At 45.4% G+C, this 19,891-nt stretch overlaps 1 protein-coding gene across 3 annotated transcripts in view; it reads left to right on the top strand.

The window, feature by feature from the left end:
* ASB5 (ankyrin repeat and SOCS box containing 5) overlaps nucleotides 1–13,262 on the top strand; it is a 56,693-nt gene extending 43,431 nt beyond the window's left edge. For all 3 annotated transcript variants that reach the window (XM_044297263.1, XM_044297271.1, XM_044297282.1), the window contains 5 exons: nucleotides 3,752–3,859; nucleotides 4,107–4,257; nucleotides 10,568–10,702; nucleotides 10,782–10,973; nucleotides 12,466–13,262. In XM_044297263.1, coding sequence (XP_044153198.1) covers nucleotides 3,752–3,859; nucleotides 4,107–4,257; nucleotides 10,568–10,702; nucleotides 10,782–10,973; nucleotides 12,466–12,611 — 732 coding nt within the window. In that variant the 3' untranslated portion in view covers nucleotides 12,612–13,262. The remainder of the gene's footprint in view (nucleotides 1–3,751; nucleotides 3,860–4,106; nucleotides 4,258–10,567; nucleotides 10,703–10,781; nucleotides 10,974–12,465) is intronic.
* Nucleotides 13,263–19,891: the final 6,629 nt, after the last annotated feature.

Genomic DNA, 19,891 nt, shown 5'->3' with positions numbered 1-19,891 from the left:
ACAATATGATTTGTGGACGGCAAAACGGATATGATCATATACATGAGGCCTAATCCCATTATAGCAAAGCTCCCCACCTAAGGGCCAGCTGCACTGACATTACACAGCTAAGGGAAGTGGCTACATAACTTAAAATGTAACTTTCATTCATTGTTTTATTGATAAAACTAGCAGAAGGACCCGGCTTTGCAAGGACATATTTAATCTATTTCATTTAATGTTTATGTGTGTCGTTAAAAGATATTGGCAGTATCGACAATAAGGGACATCTACAGTACCCCGCCCCTTTAACAGTGACCTCCACAGCAGCCGCCCATTTATTAGTGACCTCCACAGTACCCCGTCTCGTTAACAGTGATTTCCACAATAACCTGCCCCATTAACAGTGGCCTCTACAGAGCTCTGTTCCCTTAAAATGTGACCTCAACAACACCCCGCCTGCTTAACAGTGACCTCTACAGCACCCCACCACTTAACACTGATCTCCATAGCGGACAACCCCCTTAACTGTGATCTCCACAGTTCCCTGTCCCCTTAACAGAGACCTTCACCGCGCCCACCCCTTTAACAGTGACCTTCACAGCATCCAACCCCCTTAAAAGTGACCTCCACAGCAGCCTGCCCCTTTAACAGTGACCTCCGCAGCGGCCATCCCTTTTATTAGTGACCTCCACAGTACACATTTCCTTGATTTCCACAACACCCCGTCCCCTTAACAGTGGCCTCTACAGCAATCTGCCATTTAACACTGACCTCCATAGCGGACCGTCCCCTTAACTGTGACCTCCACAGCAGCCTGCCCCTAGGGTGGCCAGAGGTCCGGTTTTAGACAGGACAGTCCAGCTTTCAGACTCCCTGTCCTCTGTCCGGCGCAGGACCTGGATGGACAGAGGGATGTTCTTTTGAACAGCTCACTCTCAGACAGCAGCACTGTGCTGTCTGAGCGTGAGCTGCAGGAAGAAAGTCACCCTCCCTCCCAACCCTGCAGCTGACAGAGGTTGATTTTTACCTTAATTTGTTCAATCCTGGTCGGCTGTGAAGTTAGAGGGGCGGGCTTAGCGGGACCTGGGGAGGGGCCTAACTAATGTGGGGCGTGGCTTAGTGGGACCCGTGGGAGGAGTTTTTAAGTCAGTCTTTTGAGCGTGGCCTGAATAGCCACCCTACCTGACTCCTGAACTGTGACCTTCACAGCACTCCGCTCCCTTAACAGTGTCATATACAGCACCCTGCCCCTTTAAAGCTGACCTGCAGCAGTGAAGAAAAATGGGTGAGTTGTTGTGGAAACCTGGAGTAAAACTGTGTGTATGTGGAGACTAAGGGCCTGCAAGCTTCTATTGGCTGATAAAGGACATGCGACCGTGTGAATGGCAGTTGGAATATGAAGAGAAAGACTTGCAGGCTTGTATTGGCTAATGCAGGTCATTTTTTGGGAATATCTCAGGAACGGTATGTGCTGGGGAGCTGTGACCCCCACAAGATTTCTTTCCAGGTAGCAAGGGATGTGTATACCAAGTTTGGTTGAAGTCGATGGTTGCGTTTTTGAGTGATTGCAGAACATACATACGTCCTTCTTTATATATATAGATAAGTCATTATTAGGACTGATGTCAGTGAATTGTGTGTGAGCTTGGTCTGTATTGGATGGGGTATATTCCTGCACTGCTGGCCATCCACAAAAAGCTAATACCTAGCTCTCAACATTGACCATAGATGGGGCTACTGCCCTGAAAAGAGCAGATCAGTGCAGGGACCTAGACCCTGAGCTAACCTCAAACTTGTCCTGCCTATCCATAAGCTGTCATTATGTTTGTCCCTGCTATAAACCAATATACCCGATTTCATATAAGGCATGATAGGCAATGCAGCAATTTTGGATGAACCTTTTGAGTTAGCTTCTGAAAAATGATGGTAATACTAGAATTTTGTCAGCATATTCAATACGTACAGAAAAGATTTCCAGCCCTTTAAAACCTAGACAACTATGATTCTGCTTGAAATGTCTAGAATGCTCAAAGGGAGTGTGTGACCAGATAAATAACTGCATATGTTATTAAGGGGACCATCACGTTGGACATGAAGTCTGAGCTGAAGGCAGCATGTTATAGAGCAGGAGATGCTGAGCAGATTGATATATAGATTTGTGGGAAAAGATTCAGAATAACTTGTATTTTAATTATTTAGATTCCTGTTCATTCTGGACTTTGAAGTCAAGGAGATGGTCCTATCAGTGATTGACAGCCTTCCCTCTATGACTGTGGACCGCCTCCTTGACGTCAGAATCCACAATGAGCAGGGATTTAAATGAATATACAGTCCTGATCAAAAGTTTAAGACCACTTGAAAAATTGCAAAAGATCATATTTAGCATGGCTGGATCTTAACAAGGTTCCAAGTAGAGCTTCAACATGCAACAAGAAGAAATGGGAGTGAGACAAATCATTTTTGAGCATTCAATTTAATGAAAACAATGAATAAACTGAAACAAGCTGTTTTTCAGTTGATCAAAAGTTTAGGACCACACCTCCAAAAAAAGAAAAGAAAGTTCAGCAGCTCTCACCTGCCCCACCTTCACCTGTGAGCACGGAGGACCCGTGTCAGGCCCGGGTAACGTATTGTAATATGGTTGAAGAAATCCAGCTCCACTTCGGTAACGGAAAAATGTATTTTGCTTGCGGTAAAATCACATCCAGTTACAGTTACAAAGTCGTTGTCTACATGTTTCGGGCTACTGAAGACAATTCGCGCCCTTACTCATGACACATCATGAGTAAGGGCGCGAATCTTCAGTAGCCCGAAACATGTAGACAACGACTTTGTAACTGGATGTGATTTTACCGCAAGCAAAATACATTTTTCCTTTACTGGCTCAGTGCTGGGTCTTCCACTTGACTTTTTTGTTCCATAACCCTCAGGATCATTTTAAGAAATTCCAAATTACTGTCTTGCTGCGTCCCACCTCAGCAGCGATGGTGCGCTGTGAGAGACTCTGCTTATGCAGTTCAACAACCCGACCACGTTCAAAAAGGGAGAGTTTTTTTCCCTTTGCCATCACAACGTGTGATTACCTGACAGAAAATGACAATGAATCCACATCTTTGTACAGATTTGGCCTTTTAAAGGAATGTGGTCCTAAAATTTGGATCAGCTGAAAAACAGCCTGTTTCAGTTTAATCGTTGTTTTCAATTAATTGAATGCTCAAAAAATGTCTTGTCTCACTCTCATTTCTTCTTGTTGCATGTTCAAGCTCTACTTGGAACCTTGTTAAGATCCAACAATGTAAAATATGATTTTTTGCCATTTTTCAAGTGGTCTTAAACTTTTGATCAGGACTGTATTTCCCCTAAAAATTGATATCAATCTGCTCAGCTCCTCCTGCTCTATAATATGCCGTCTGCAGCTCAGACACCATGTTCAATATGAAAGGTCTCCTTTAATTAGAAGATAACGTGATGAGGCTGGTGTACTTATTTTGAAAATCCATGTCAAGTAGCGGTGTAAGATTTTAGCAGCAGGGGAAGAGGTACACTGTAAGGAGCTAGGTGGGCGCACATTGAGTTTAACTCCTTAATACACCGGACTCATAAGTTCTCTCAACCTCGAGCTGGACTCATAAAGTGCTCATTTTAACGGCAGGCAGGAAAACTGTCAACTAGAATTATACAGCCATTCTGACATGGATTTGTAGTGTAAAATCAGTTTAATAAACAATTTGCATGGCACACTGACTAACATATCATTTCTTACAATTAGGGTTACAATGTGAACACGTTAACCATTGACCATGTGACCCCACTACATGAAGCTTGCTTGGGAGATCATGTCGGATGTGCAAGGACACTTCTGGAAGCCGGTGCAAATGTAAGATGTATTATGCTATAAAAGACATGAGGTCAACATGGGGAACAGATACTGTATAATGAGTATTATGTATTTAGTCTAAACGTGACAGGTTACCACAGCTTTTCTGTATATATCCTTAGATGTCCAAATAATTCTAATAAAATAAGATACAGTACATAGTATCATGCGATAGAAGGAACAAATGCCAGGTCACCTTAAACATTTACCGTCATGCCTATCGAAGAAATCTTGTGATATCTTTTAGGTGAATGCTACAACTATTGACGGAGTGACTCCTATATTTAATGCATGTTCAAGAGGCAGCGCTAATTGCGTGGAACTCCTATTGGAGTATGGTGCAATGGCACAGCTAGAGACATGTCTCCCGTCACCTGCTCACGAGGCATCAAGTAAAGGTAAAACAGATGTGACTGTAATATATTATGGTTTTCTGTTATTTTAGTGTATTTTATTGAAAGGTTCATGATTTTTTTTCCCCATAAGTTAAAGGGCATCTGTCAGCAGGTTTGTACCTATGACACTGGCTGACCTGTTCCATGTGCGCTTGGCAGCTGAAGGCATCTGTGTTGGTCCCATGTTCATATGTGTTAAAGTAAAGAACATTGGGAACTAGTGTGAATTGACCCACAACACTACAAGGACGTGCAGCGCAAGTATTCAATAGTATCTAAAAGAACTACGTGACTGACTTTCTTTTATTAGACATCCATGTTCATACACTATGTGTTTGCATTACTGCAATTTTTTTTTTTATGTATGTAAATGAGCCTGTAGGAGCAATGGGGGTGTTACCATTACATCCAGAGGCTCAGCTCTCTCTGCAACTGCTGCACCCTCTGCACTTTCATTGACACCACCAGGCAGATGATGTTTCACTGTCTGGCCCTGTCAATCAAAGTGAAGGAGGAGCAGCAGCTGCAGAGCTGAGCCTCTAGGTGTAATGATAACGCCCCCGTTGCTCCTAGAGTATCATTTACATATAATAAAACATAATTTTTCTCAGTAATGTGGACACATATGAACATGGGATCAACACAGATGCCTTCAGCTGCTAAGTGCACATGTAACAGGTCTGCCAGTTTCATAGGTACAGATCTGCTGACAGATGCCCTTTAACCCCTTCCCAACACATGACTTACTATTACGTCATGGAAGCCACTGCGTTCCCGCAATTTGATGTAATAGTACGTCATGGTGATCGGGCGGGCACCGGAGCGGTGCGCGCCCGATTACTGCAGGGGCCCGGCAGTCCCTGGTAGCTGGTCCCCTGCTGTATCTGCCGGCATCACTGTAAAAGCTGATGCCGGCGGATTAACCCCTTCTATGCCGCAGTCTGCGTTGACAGCTACATAGAAGGGGTTTGTGTCGGGTGAGGGAGCGCATAGAGTCCCCGCGCTGCTGTGGTGGGGACTCGATATGTCAGAAGGCAGCCCGATGCCGTGCAGAGGCTGCCCAATGCCTTGCACAGCATCGGGACCTGTCTTCTACGGGTGCCCAGAAGATTCAGCATCAGACTGGGTCTCCTAGGCAACCTGTTAGTGTATTACTCTGTGTAATACACTAACAGGCGATGCATTACAATACAGATGTATTGTAATGCATTGCAGAGGGGATTAGACCCCCAAAAGTGAGCGTCAGAAATAAAATAAATAATTTTTCTTTTTAATGTGTTTTTAATAAAATTAATAAAGTTTTTAAGTAGAAAAAGAAGAAAAAAACGCCCCTTTCCCCTTATTTTATAATAAAAAACTGGAAAAAAAACCCACACATATTAGGTATCACTGCGTCCGTAATGACCGGCTCTATAAATATATCACATGATCCACCCTGTCCGATAAACACCATAAAAATAAAAAAAGTGTAAAAAAAAGCCATTTATGTCACCTTACATCTCAAAAATTGCAACACCAAGCGATCAAAAAGGCATATACCCCCCCCCCCCCAAATAGTAACAATCAAACCATCACCTTATCCTGCCAAAAATGAGAACTTACCTAAGACAATTGGTCAAAAAATAAAAAAGCTATGGGTCTCAGACTATGGATACACTAAAACATCATCATTTCGGTTTCAAAAATGCTATTGTTGTGTAAAACTTAAATAAATAAGAAAAAGTAGACATATTAGGTACTGCCACATCCGTAATGATCTGCTCTATAAAAAAGTCACATTACCTAATCCCTCAGGTAAACACATTGCCCCATAAAGTGTAATAATGAATGATCCAAAAATCATATGTACGCAAAAATGGTACCAATGGCACAAGACGATCGGCAGAAAAATAAAAAAAATAGGGCGTTCAGGAAATGTAGATACAAAAACATAATTTTTGTTTTCAAAAATGGTTTATTATGTAAAACTAAAACAAACAAACATAGAAAGTAGACATATTTGATAGAATTGCGTCCGTAACAACCTGCTCTATAAAAATAGCTCATGATCTTACCTGTCAGATGAATGTTGTTAAAAATAAAGAAAAAAACTGTGCCAAAACATCCATTTTTTTTAGTTACCTTGCCTCACAAAAAACGTAATATAGAGCAATTAAAAATCATATGTACCATAAAATAGTACCAGTAAAACTGGCACCTTATCCCATAGTTTCCAAAATGTGGTCACTTTTTTGAGTTTCTACTGTAGGGGTGCATTAGCTGCACTTCCTCCGAGATGGCTTGTTGCCGAGCCTCGGGTACCCGGTATGGCTTTAACCGGACTTTTGTCTGACGTTTAGTAACAATATCATGCCGGATTGCGGAAGTGCGTCCAGGGAGGTCCGAGAACACATCAGTGTTCCAACTAATGAACTCCCTGGCCTTCTGAGCCAGTTTGGAGGAGAGGCTGTCAGAAATTTTTACTGTGGCACCTGCTTCCCTTGCATCAGACAGAGGGGCCGGAACCTCTTACGCTAGAAAACCTGGCCGCGGACTGTCTTCAGTACAGGTCTCCCTATCTTTCCAAGGTTTTAGGAAAAAAAACATGGTAAACCTTCTTCGGCTTTCACCGTCCTGGCTTGTGTACCTTGTAATTTACCTCTCCAACTTTCTCGAGTACCTCGAAGGGCCCCTGCCACCTGGCTAGGAACTTACTGTCCAGGGTCGGTACCAGAACCAAAACCCAATCACCCAGGTTAAAATTCTGAATCCGAGCATGCCGACTATAGACTCTGGGCTCGCTGACCTGCCTCCACATGTTCCTTAACCAGCAGCAACACCGTCTCCATCCGCCTGGGGCACCTCTCGCACTGCGAACATGAGATAGGGCAGTAGAAGATCCCAGTCCCTCCTATCTTTAGACACCACCCGCTTTATCATGTTTTTCAAGGTTTGATTAAGCCTCTCTACCAGGCCGTCCGTTTGCGGGTGATACTGTTTTATTTGTAGTAGTTTACTGAGTTCCCTCATGACTTTTAACATAAAAGGGGTCCCCTGGTCGGTCAGAATCTCTTTAGGTAGGCCCACTTGGAAAAACATCTCCATTAACTCTTTGGCTATGAGTTTGGTGTAGGTACGTCGCAGCAGCACCACCTCTGGATACCGAGTGGCATAGTCCAGGACTACCAAGATGTGTTGGTGCCCTCTAGCGGACTTTGGTACTGGGCCTATTAGATCCATAGCGATCCGCTCAAATGGAACCTCAATAATGGGGAGAGGGACCAGGGGACTGCAGAAATGTGGTTGGGGGCTGGTTATCTGGCAGGTTGGGCAAGACTTGCAATACTCTTCTACCTCTCTGAACACACTGGGCCAGTAAAACCGCTGTAGAATCCGGTCCTGCGTTTTCTGCTGGCCAAGGTGTCCCCTAAGAACATGTTGGGCACCACCAACTGTTAAATATGTTCACCCCGTAGTTGATTTACCCGGTACAGCATCTCCTGTTGAACCACAAAACGGGGGAACATAGACTTGGCCCCCGGTTGTTGTAGTTCACCATCTATTAGTAATATATTTTCCCAGGCTCGGGATAAGGTTGGGTCCCATTGGTCTGCGTACCAAAATTATCCCTGGAGACATTGAGGTCTGCCAGCTCAGGCCCTGGTGGCAAGTCCTCCACGTCTCCCACTATTACACTCAGTGGGGTTGTCTCCCCCTCTTCCACCAAAGTGGCGGTCACCTCTACCGCTGGCCCTTTGGCCTCGGGTTCCCAGCAAGGTCACTCTGCTGGGGTTACCACTGTCTCATGGGCACCAGTCACCCTCGTAGCAGGCCACAGTGTCGGGAAACCTCTCCTGATTATAAATTCGTAGTGTAAGTTTGTGGCAACTGCTACTTCGTCAGTCCACCTGCCAGCCCCTGTGGTTAGAGACACCAGGGTAGTGGGATAGTCTTTCAAGTCCCCATGAATGCACATGACCCCGACTTTCTGGCGAGTATACTCAGTGGACCGTACCGGGGGAGCCCTTACTAGGGTCACCAGACTGCCTGAGTCCAGCAGGGCCTCCGCTAGAGTGTCTCCCACTTGATAGCCAGGCACTCTCTCTCCACTATACTATACCTGGTCTCGGCTGGGGTGAGTTACGGCTGAGGAAGACAATGGGATGCTCCTCCCCGTTGACTTCCTGGGACAGTACAGCACCGAGGCCTACCTCGGAGGCATCCATCTGTACTATAAATTCCCACTTGCAGTCGGGCGTCACTAAAACCAGGGACCCACACAGGGCTGACTTCAAAGCGGAGAACGCCTCTTCCGCCTGATTATCCCAGCGAACCATCACGGACATATGTCCCTTAAAAAGTCCTGTCAATGGCGCAGCTATCGTAGCAAAGTGGGGGGAGAACCTCATGTAATAGCCCACTATCCCCAGGAACAACTTTACTTGCCTAGAGGTGACAGGTCGGGGCCAATTCCGTATTGCCTCTATTTTGTTTACTTGGGGTTTGATGACTCTGTGCCTAATGACATACCCAAAGTATTTAGGCTCTTTCTAACCCTATTGCTCCCTTTTTTGGGTTATCGGTCAAGCCAGCCTTCTTAAAGGAGTCCACCATCTCAAGGGCATTTCCAGGAGACACCTAGCCGATCCAGTGCTGGAGACCAAAGCCCTCCAGAACATATCAGCTAACAGATGGTCCAGCATAGCAGTGGGGCTCAGCACATCAGGCTGTAGCCACTTTTGTAAGAGGTGAAGCAAGTTATAATACTGGGGTCTCGCGAGCTCAGCCGGGTTGAACCCCCTCTGATGCACCCGCTGGGCCCAGACCAACGCCCCCAGTCTTGCCAAAATCTCACCCTTGACTTTCTGGTAGTCGGCCGCTTGATCGTCCTGCAAGTCGAAATACACCCGCTGGTAATCGAATGTCAGAAACGGAGCGACGACCTCAGCCCACTGATCTCGGGGTAGATTCTCTCTTGTGGCCACCTTCTCGTACATCGCCAGGTAGGCTTCAACATCATCTGATGGTGTCATCGCCGCACGGACCTCTTTCTGGACATCATAGACACTATGGGACGCTCCTGCCATCTGTAAAGCCATCATGTGTTGTAACAGCAGCTGGTTTGTTTCTTGCTGGTGTTGGTTAGCCTCCACGAGAGCTTTCATTACAGCCTCCATTTTGTCACGTGGCACGGGTTTGAAATTAGCTGGTTTAATCCAGGACATCCAGCCGTACCCGAAAACCAAAATATTTTGGCGTTTATGCCAGCCTCACTGCGAGAGGTAGCGGGATCTTTGCCCGCATCTTCCACCAATTGTGGGGATTTGCTCTGGTAGGCAGGGTAAGTGGACGCAGTACAGAGGCGAAGACAAGTTTGTAAAGCAAAACTTCTGTGTTTATTCACACATAAGGCGAAAGTAAAATGACTCTGTAACAGTCTTGGTGTTAGTTCACAAAATGCAAAGTCCACAGAACAAAAATATCACCTTGTTGCCGTTTTATCCCCAGCGGTCCACAGCAGGCTTTAGGGGGCCTGTTTTCTAGCGGTTCTCAGCCCTTTAGCAGGGCACCCTGCCTTAGATCCCATAACAGAAACAACTTACTGCTGAGCCCAGCTGTCTTTTAAAGACAGCTAGGTGTTGTCAAAACCCAGACCGGCACTTAAAATCCAGTCCAGTGTTTGACCCCACCTGGCTGCAAGTCAGCCCAGCAGCACACACTGGGAGGAAAATATGGTCCTCCCAGACCATACCCTTCACTGTGTAACAGGGCCCACAGAAATTGCTAGATGTAAATGGCCGGTATCAATATTTTGACGATCCACAGTTTGTGGACCACAACATACATAAGATTGTGTGCATGAGGACATTTGCAATTCTTATTCTGGGATGATTGTCATTAATAGTTGGTTATAGTACATGTTGATGGAGATTTATCAATTAGTCCAAGGGAAAAGTGCCTCTTCTACTGGGGGTGAAAACTTGGTCAGGACTCTACCCTCTAAAGGAACAACTTTTAGCAAATGAGGCAGTGGAAAAATGGTCCAAGGGTCATTGAAAGGGGTTTAGGCGGAAACCTTTCTGTCCTCTGTGGGGGCCCTTACTTCTCTATGTACGCCACTGATTAGGGCGTACAGAATCTGGCGCTGAGGGAGCCCAATAGCCACCCTGATACATAAAAGTACACTAGCATTTTAAATGGCACATGGTAGGTAGGGGGTCTGTAAAGATTGTGCATTGGTGCCCAGACTCTTCAAGGTGCACTTTGTTCACATTTACTATCTATTCTGAAATATAGAAATATATTTTATGCTTTTCTTACCATGTACTTGCAGGTCACAATGACTGTCTAGAAGTATTAATATCCTGGGGTATAAACGTGGACCAAGACATTCCTTACCTAGGCACTCCTCTTTACGTAGCATGTAAAGGGCAGCACATAGCTTGTGTAAGGAAACTTTTATATGCAGGTCAGTAATGCTAGAAGGTATTGATATGTAATATTATGTAATATTTCCAATATATAGAAAACTTGTGCTTGGCTCCTAGGTGCTGATGTACAGCATGGCAGACATCTGGACACCCCATTACATGCAGCAGCGCAGCAGTCTTGTATGGATATTGTAAGTTTATTGCTTGACTTTGGTGCTGATATCAATGCAAAAAACACAGATTGCAAGCGTCCAGTGGATGTCGCTGCCACAAGAAGTTCAGTGGAAAGACACCTGCTTCAATATGAGGGTAAGCTTGTAACATCACCTTGTAGTAGTTCCTACAAAACAGAACTATACATTTATTTTTCCCAAAAACATAGCTTGCCCGTGGTTCACTGTTGAGTTGGCAGCAGTCTCTTCCTTGTGGGCTCCCACAACAGCTGTTATCTTCACCCCAAGGAATAGAGTTCAGACCTGTGACCCGTCCCATGTAACAGCTACTATAAAAGTATGGCAGGTTCTTAAAGTAGGGCCTCATATGCATGGCCATATTACAGCTTTGTATAAGCTGCTTACACAGGGAGCGACAACATAGAATTTGTCTGTAGTCTGTAACCATGGAAACTTATTTGTCTGTATGGAAACTACATACAGAAAATGGAAGGGAATTTTTAATTATAGAGGTTGTGCCGTAAACTATTTCTTCACTCTTAGGGTCCATTCACACGTCCGTTGTTTCTTTCCTGATCTGTTCTGTTTTTTGCGGAACAGATCTGGACCAGATCTGGACCCATTCATTTTCAATGGGTCCTGAAAAAAATCGGACAGCACAAGGTCCAATTTTTTTTCAGGACCCATTGAAAATGAATGGGTCCAGATCTGTTCAGCAAAAAACGAAACAGATCAGGAAAGAAACAATGGACGTGTGAATGGACCCTAAAGTTTATTTTCATCAATGACTCTAGTGCCAATTCCTCCTTGGATTTTTTTTTATTATTTTTATGTACCCCATTTGCAGTTTTCTCTTATCCCCCATGCTTGAATCCTACTTCCTGGTTTGTCATGAGACTGCTGTCCCATCATGCTTAGGGCAGTGAGATGTGTCCTGTCATCAGCAGATTATGTGACACTACCCTTAGCAATGGTGCTTCCTACATTACAAGGCTCCAACGCCAGATGTAACCTACAGCAATTAAATATGAAAATAGATTTGCCACGGGACGCAGTGGTAGGCTAAAACCTTTAGCATAAGGCAGTGGTATTTGGGGAAAGTGATATAACAGCGATATCTGTTGAGCGGGATTTATATTAGTGGCACAACCCCTTTAAGATTACTTTAAACTTTTAGGCTACTTTCCCACTTGCGGCAGGACGGATCCGACAGGCTGTTCACCATGTCGGATCCGTCCTGCGGCTATTTCGCCGTGCCGCCAGACCACTGCTCCGCCCCCATTGACTATAATGGGGACGGGGGCGGAGCTCCGGCGCAGCACGGCGAAAGCCGCCGGACTAAAAAGCCTGACATGCAGTAATTTTAGTCCCGCGGCCTTTGGCCGTGCACCGCCGGAGCTCCGCCCCCATCCCCATTATAGTCAATGGGGGCGGAGCAGCGGTCCGGCGGCACTGCGAAATAGCCGCAGGACGGATCCGACAAGGTGAACAGCCTGTCGGATCCGTCCTGCCGCAAGTGTGAAAGTAGCCTTAGATATATTGGATAAATAAAGAAATGGTTCATACATATATAAACGGTGTTACATTTTTTGTAAAGCACTAAAATCTCTGCTTCTACTTCCCTTTAGCAAATCCATGTTCACTTTGTCAGCTCTGCAGACTCAGTATCCGGAAATGCGTCGGACAGTCAAGATTACATCTTATTCCACGCCTCCAGCTACCAACTATCCTGAAAAACTTCTTACAGTATCGAGAAAGTATAAGAAACTTTTAATACTTTTTTTTAAATTGTGTACGTCAAGTATATTGTAAAACATGACAATATATATCACTTACTGTAGACTGTATATTTGTCTCAGAAAAATATTGCACTTGGGATTCTAAGGAATATATTGGTTTAACTGGAATGAACTCACTTTATATGTGTTTCTGGTATTGTCATGCGCACTGCTAAATGGCATCCCAACAGAACCTTCCCAATCAAGTAGAAACCTCTTATCCCTTTGTGAGACCCATTTTGGGTCTATTCACACGGCACGGTCAAAATGTGTCTTTAGCAGCAATTTTTGTAAAATCACAAAAAAAAAAAAACACTACGTGACCACACAAGATTATTTTTCAATATTTTGTCTGAATATTTATAACAAAATTCAATAATGTTAAGATTCAAATGCACAGCTGTTCAAAACAGGGAGTGCTTCGCCACAATTTTTGGTTGTGTGACTCTTGTCAAGGCTAAAACTGCTGTGTAGCCCCATAGATACCGCAATGGTATCTTCAAAAGAGGTGGTCTAGCTATCCCGCAGAAGTGACCCTTACAGCATGTCTGATTGATATTACATTCTGTAATGGGTAAAAAAAAATGCATTTTTCTGTTAAAGGGCTTCTGTCACCCCACTAAAGTCATTTTTTTTTTTTTTGGGCTAGTTACATTCATTATAGTGCGATATATGAGAATATAATGTTGTTACTTACTTTCATGCGGCCGTTTCTTAAGAAAATGAAGTTTTATTATATGCAAATCAGGTCTCTACCAGCAAGTAGGGCGTCTACTTGCTGGTAGCCGCCGCAAAAAACCGCCCCCTCGTCGTGTTGATTGACAGGGCCAGCCGTGATCTCCTCCTCTGGCCGGCCCTGTCAGCATTTTAAAAATCGCATTTAAAAAACATTATATTCTCATATATCGCACTATAATGAATGTAACTAGCCCAAAAAAAAAATATGACTTTAGTGGGGTGACAGAAGCCCTTTAAAGCCCAACTTCTTACGGCACTTGATTAGCCCAATAATTAACCTTCTCTACAGACACTGTATAAAGGTCTCCTAATTTGTATTACCATAAGGCCAGTTGTACATGAGCGCGTTTAGTCCAGGAAACATACTCCGCATGACGGTCTCATTTTCTGGACCTAACATTTCTTCTCTGACCGAACTCACAGCATCATAATGCAGATCTACAGTAAAGTACTCCCAGTATTATTAGAGGCCAGAACTCACAGCATCAAAAATCATTATGATGCTGTGAGCTCGGGTCAGACTCCATGTGACGGCAGTATTTCCCAGGCCAAACACTGCTCTTCTGACCCAAACTTACAGCATCTCATGATTTATGATATTATAAGTTCCTGCCTGACTGTGGATCTACTATACTCATAGTATTCTGAGGGGAAGAACTCACTGTATCATGGATCATTATGCTGTGGATTCAGGTCATTGTTTGGTCTGGGAAACAGGACCATCACACTGAGTATGTTTCCCAGACTGACCACGCTTATGTGAAACTGGCCTAATGCTTCTATGGAGAATAAAGCTGATCATACACATTACATCCATGTTCTGTAGAGAAGCAGACAAGACTAATTATTTACAGATATAAGATATTTATTGTGTGATAAGTGAGGAATTCAGTGCATCTACATCTACCCTGAGCAGAACCAGATTGATTTTGTGCATAGACATCAAATCAAAAAATTACTTTCTGCAGACAATTGGGTTGGCTCTTTTCTATTTCTATTCTATTTGTGATCAACCACTTAAAAATAAAATTACTAGGGTCATGTAACCTACCTGGAGTGTTAATTATGTCACTCTGCCGCCCCCCCCCCCCCCCAAAATAAAAGGTGCTCGGTCTACGATGAATCCTTAAAGCTACTGCAGTAAGTTACTAGGCAGTCACCACAACTACGTCCCCTTCTCGGACATCACTCTCCAGCTATTGGATGAAGCTGCACCTCACAGACCTCCTGTTCTGTACAAAATACTATGAGTACTGAGAGCTTCTGGTTCCCCCAGAGGAAGCAGCCCTGCAGTCTGTATTAACAGTAATACATGCTGAGGGCAAACAGCGGGTTCGATAAGCTGGGTATGACATTAGGTCCTTACGGCAGAGCACTGAGTGACTTTAGAGATAGGGAGGCTGTGTTGGCAGCTGTTACTGTACAATTCAGTAACATAATAATCATGGTGTGTTAAAGGGGTTATCCCATAACTAATGTAAAATGTTTTAATTAGAGATCATATAGTACATGACAAATCTCTTTCTGGCAAAGCTAGAACCAGCCCTGTACCTCACATGGATCCTGAGATATCGACATCCATTGTTCTACTAGATTTATATCAAGCTGGCAGCTCAGGGGGCGTGTCTTTTCTGCTGCAGCTCAGGGGGCGTGTCTCAGCTCTCCCTATCACAGCTCGGGATGCAGTTGAATTATGAAACTGAGCATGTGCGGCCTTCTCAGCGAGCAGGACAAAGAAATAAGTAAACAAACAAACAGCAGGTGGCGCTATACAGATACATTTTATTGAATACTGTAACTCAGTGGCTATGCAAAATGTTTAAATATGTGAAATTACAAAAGTATTCAGATCCATGTGCTGGTTTGAAAACTGTAGAATATTTTTCATGGGACAACCATTATAAATGAACCAAATGGGTACCCTTTCTTTCTGTTTCTTTTTCTGTGCACAGTGGTGATCTTTCTTCTCTTCTGAATTTTCCTAATGGTACACTCATGCACGCTGACACTGTTACAAGCCACACACCCAGGGCTGCTTCTAGGTTTTCTGCTTAAGACATATTTGGATGGACATTATATAACTACCATACGGGAGAACGCAGCACTACCTATTATGTACAGTAATGTCTCCTCTAATGTAGATGTTCTCGTTCTTCATCTTCTCCCCTGGGAGCAGACCGCCATGATGAGTTCTTTCACCATGTCTCGTCTCTGCACAGTTTGCCACAAAGACATATTAGATTCAACAGTTTTCAATCATTCTCCTCCTCCTCCTGGTACTCCAACATTGTCATCCTGCTGCTACTTCCAATACTGTGCTATACTGCAGAAATAGAAGTGCCATACACAGTCCCCCACATAGTGATAGTGCTCCCCAAAGTCCCATCAATAGTAATGATTCTTCCTCATTAATAATGCCTTCCATATTGTGACCAATAATGATGCCCCCACAGTACCCATAATAGTAATAATGTACCTCCAGTATTTGTATTGGCCTCCTGCAGTTCTAATGCTTCCCTGCAGTTATAACTCACCTGTAGTGGCCCCTGTATTTTAATTCCCCCTGTAGTGCCAGTATGTATATTGCCCCCTGTAGTGCCTCCTTTATAGTGACACCCAGTAGTGCCAGTATTTATAATTGCCCCCAGTAGCTCCTGCACGTTATATTTTCCTCTGTAGTGCCAGTATATATAATGCCTCCCTGTAGTGTCCCTTGTATCATGGGCCCCTGTAATGCCCCCCTATAAATCCCCCCCGACTGAGTTTTGGAGAACTACAGACTATATAAGGTGTACTCCTGTCATTGACTAACACATAGGGGTATACATAAGAACAAGCTGCAATACATACAACGCATTTTAACCCAGTACTGGGGTCTTGGTCAGGCAGAGATCATGTCCAAAAAAAGATGTGAAACACACATGTAAGGCTACTTTCACACTAGCGTTCGGGGCTCCGCTTGTGAGTTCCGTTTGAAGGCTCTCACAAGCGGCCCCGAACGGATCCGTACAGCCCCAATGCATTCTGAGTGGATGCGGATCCGCTCAGAATGCATCAGTTTGGCACCGTTTGGCCTCCGCTCAGCAGGCGGACACCTGAACGCTGCTTGCAGCGTTTTCGTGTCCGCCTGGCCGTGCGGAGCCAAACGGATCCGTCCAGACTTACAATGCAAGTCAATGGGGACGGATCCGTTTGACGTTGACACAATATGGTGCAATTTCAAACGGATCCGTCACCCATTGACTTTCAATGCAAAGTCAGGAGTCCCCATCAGATCGGAGTTTTCTCCGATCCGATGGTATATTTTAACTTGAAGCGTCCCCATCACCATGGGAACGCCTCTATGTTAGAATATACCATCGGATTTGAGTTACATCGTAAACCTCAGATCCGACAGTATATTCTAACACAGAGGCGTTCCCATGGTGATGGGGACGCTTCATGTTAGAATATACTGAGAACTGTGTACATGACTGCCCCCTGCTGCCTGGCAGATGCTGCCAAGCAGCAGGGGGCAGACCCCCCTCCTCCTGTAATTAACTTATTGGTGGCCAGTGCGGCCCCCCCCTCCCTCCCCAGTATTAAATATTACCAGTGCGGCGGCCTCCCCCTCCCTCCCTCCCTCCCCAGTATTAAATATTACCAGTGCGGCCTCCCCCTCCCTCCCTCCCCAGTATTAAATATGACCAGTGCGGCCCCCTCCCTCTATATTTATTGGTGGCCGGGCCAGTGCGGATTCCAAGTATTGTGAGCAGTGCGGCCTCCCCTCTCCCCCCCCCTAATTAAAATCACCCCCCCCCCCCCATCATTGGTGGCAGCGGAGAGTACCGATCGGAGTCCCAGTTTAAATCGCTGGGGCTCCGATCGGTTACCATGGCAACCAAGACGCTATTGCAGTCTTGGCTGCCATGGTTACTTGGCAATAAATACAAGCATTATACTTACCTGAAGAGCTGCGATGTCTGACCGGCCGGGCGCTCCTCCTACTGGTAAGTGACAGGTCTGTGCTATAGGCAATGCGCCGCACAGACCTTTCACTTACCAGTAGGAGGAGCTCCCGGCCGGTCAGACATCGCAGCTCTTCAGGTAAGTATAATGCTTGTATTTATTGCCAAGTAACCATGGCAGCCAAGACTGCAATAGCGTCTTGGTTGCCATGGTAACCGATCGGAGCCCCAGCGATTTAAACTGGGACTCCGATCGGTACTCTCCGCTGCCACCAATGATGGGGGGGGGGGGGTGATTTTAATTAGGGGGGGGGGAGAGGGGAGGCCGCACTGCTCACAATACTTGGAATCCGCACTGGCCGGCCACCAATAAATATAGAGGGAGGGGGCCGCACTGGTAATATTTAATACTGGGGAGGGAGGGAGGGGGAGGCCGCACTGGTAATATTTAATACTGGGGAGGGAGGGGGGGCCGCACTGGCCACCAATAAGTTAAATACAGGAGGGGGGGGGGGGGTCTGCCCCCTGCTGCCTGGCAGCATCTGCCAGGCAGCAGTCGTCTACACAGTTCTCAGTATATTCTAACATGAAGCGTCCCCATCACCATGGGAACGCTTCTGTGTTTAGAATATACTGTCGGATCTGAGTTTTCCGAAGTGAAAAATCAGATCTGAAATAAACAGTTATGCAAACGGATCCGTTCTGAACGGATGCAAGCGTTTGCATTATAGGAGCGGATCCGTCTGTGCAGACACCAGACGGATCCGCTCCTAACGCAAGTGTGAAAGTAGCCTAAGGGGTCATGCACCGTGGGCCGTTGGATGTTTTGCGGTCCGTAAATTGCAGATTTGCAAAATACGGACACTGGACACATAACAGAACAGCTGGCCTCTAATAGAAAGGTACCATCTGAGGATTGAAAGTCACCCAAAAATGCCCCTGGGGTGTATACTACACTACTCCCTTACAGGGCGTCTCGTTTTGTTCCAGTCAGGTGTTCTGTTACATCACCTTTATCATTACGTATTATGTCCTTGAAGATTTAATGTTAACATGTGTACATACGAGGAGTCTTTACTACACCACATGACGGTATACCACGCAGCCATTACAGTGACACTCCACCGCTGAAGTCATATAAAACAATATCTTTAGGAGTTGCAGACATGATGATGATTAATGGATCTCTGCATCTGACATGGAGGCGTTACAGTGACATCCTGCAGACTCCAGGCGGTGGAATCATATACCGTATGTAAGGTAGCGTTCAACACAATGGTAACAGCCGGCTCTCATGCCTTCTGTAGTTGGTAACTGGATGGAGAGAAGAATATGAAGACTTTTTACCACAATCATCAGCAGCCATGTTCTGAAAATGAAGATTTCCATTGTTACTGGGAAGTATTTTACAGTATAAAGATGGAGTAAAGAGTCACAAAGCAAGTTCCCCAATACTGTTCATACGCCAGGGATCTCGGGGGCTACAGAAGACGTGTGGCCCCATCTGCTTGTATCTCTGACGTCAGTGGGAGCCCAATGCTATTAATTCAGATACACAGAAATCTATACCTATATACCAGCCAAAAATGTTGGAAAGAGCCCCAGAGCCCCCTTTGTTCAATCTGTGTCAGGATGCCATTGGTGGGCTGGCCATAGACCCTACAGGGACATTTTCCAGTGGGCCGATTCCCAGAAGTCCACCCAAGCCCTCCTCTTGGCCACCAGCCAGGTACATAAAGATCTGATTTTCTCTGCCTATCTGGTTCTGCTAGGACAGTATTTTGTTCTGCAGAATTGGTGGCCCCACCTTCTGTAAATTTGGACTCACCTACAACATGGGGCCACTTTCATTTTTATTTTAAGTCCCCAGTCCTCCCCGGGGGCCCTATTCATCCATTTAATCCAATATTACTGCGGCTGTAGGACAGAGGAGAACATCCTGAAGGGTTTCCTATGTAATCTGCTGGGGGCTGGTGTTCTGTAATACATGTAGAGAACACTTACCGCTGACTCCAGATCAGTACCTTGTATGTCAGCACTCACCCCCACTGTGCATCCGCACTTACCGAGAGGACTCCTGTGCATCCGCACTTACCGAGAGGACTCCTGTGCATCCGCACTTACCGAGAGGACTCCTGTGCATCCGCACTTACCGAGAGAACTCCAGAAATGTTCTCTATGGCTTCTCTAGCAGGGGGTGCACAGCCGGGGTATGGGGGTATTCACATATATACTTCTGATCTGGAGTCAGCCGCAGGTGTTCTGTACAGGTATTACTGTACTTAAAGGGGTTCTTGGGGAATTATTTAAAATGGCCGCCAGCAATTTGTCCTAAAATGTGAGCAGGACTGGCTGTCACTGCTTGTAGAGGTGCCTAGAGCCCTAGACAGCCCGGCTCATATGCTAGGACAAGTTGCTGGCGGAAAACCCCTTTAAATAGTACAATAATAGCCCATCACTATGATCTGTAAGTATGAGCCTGCAGCGAAAGGGTTAAACCAGCGACAGGCAGTCTCGTCCTATCACCCGTCCTCTGCTGTATTTTATGCGGCCAATCGCGATAAGATCATGCACCAGCAGGGGGCACTCAC

Source organism: Bufo gargarizans, chromosome 1 (genome assembly GCF_014858855.1).
Source record: "Bufo gargarizans isolate SCDJY-AF-19 chromosome 1, ASM1485885v1, whole genome shotgun sequence".
NCBI lineage: Eukaryota > Metazoa > Chordata > Amphibia > Anura > Bufonidae > Bufo > Bufo gargarizans.
This window is presented reverse-complemented; position numbering and strand designations above follow the sequence as displayed.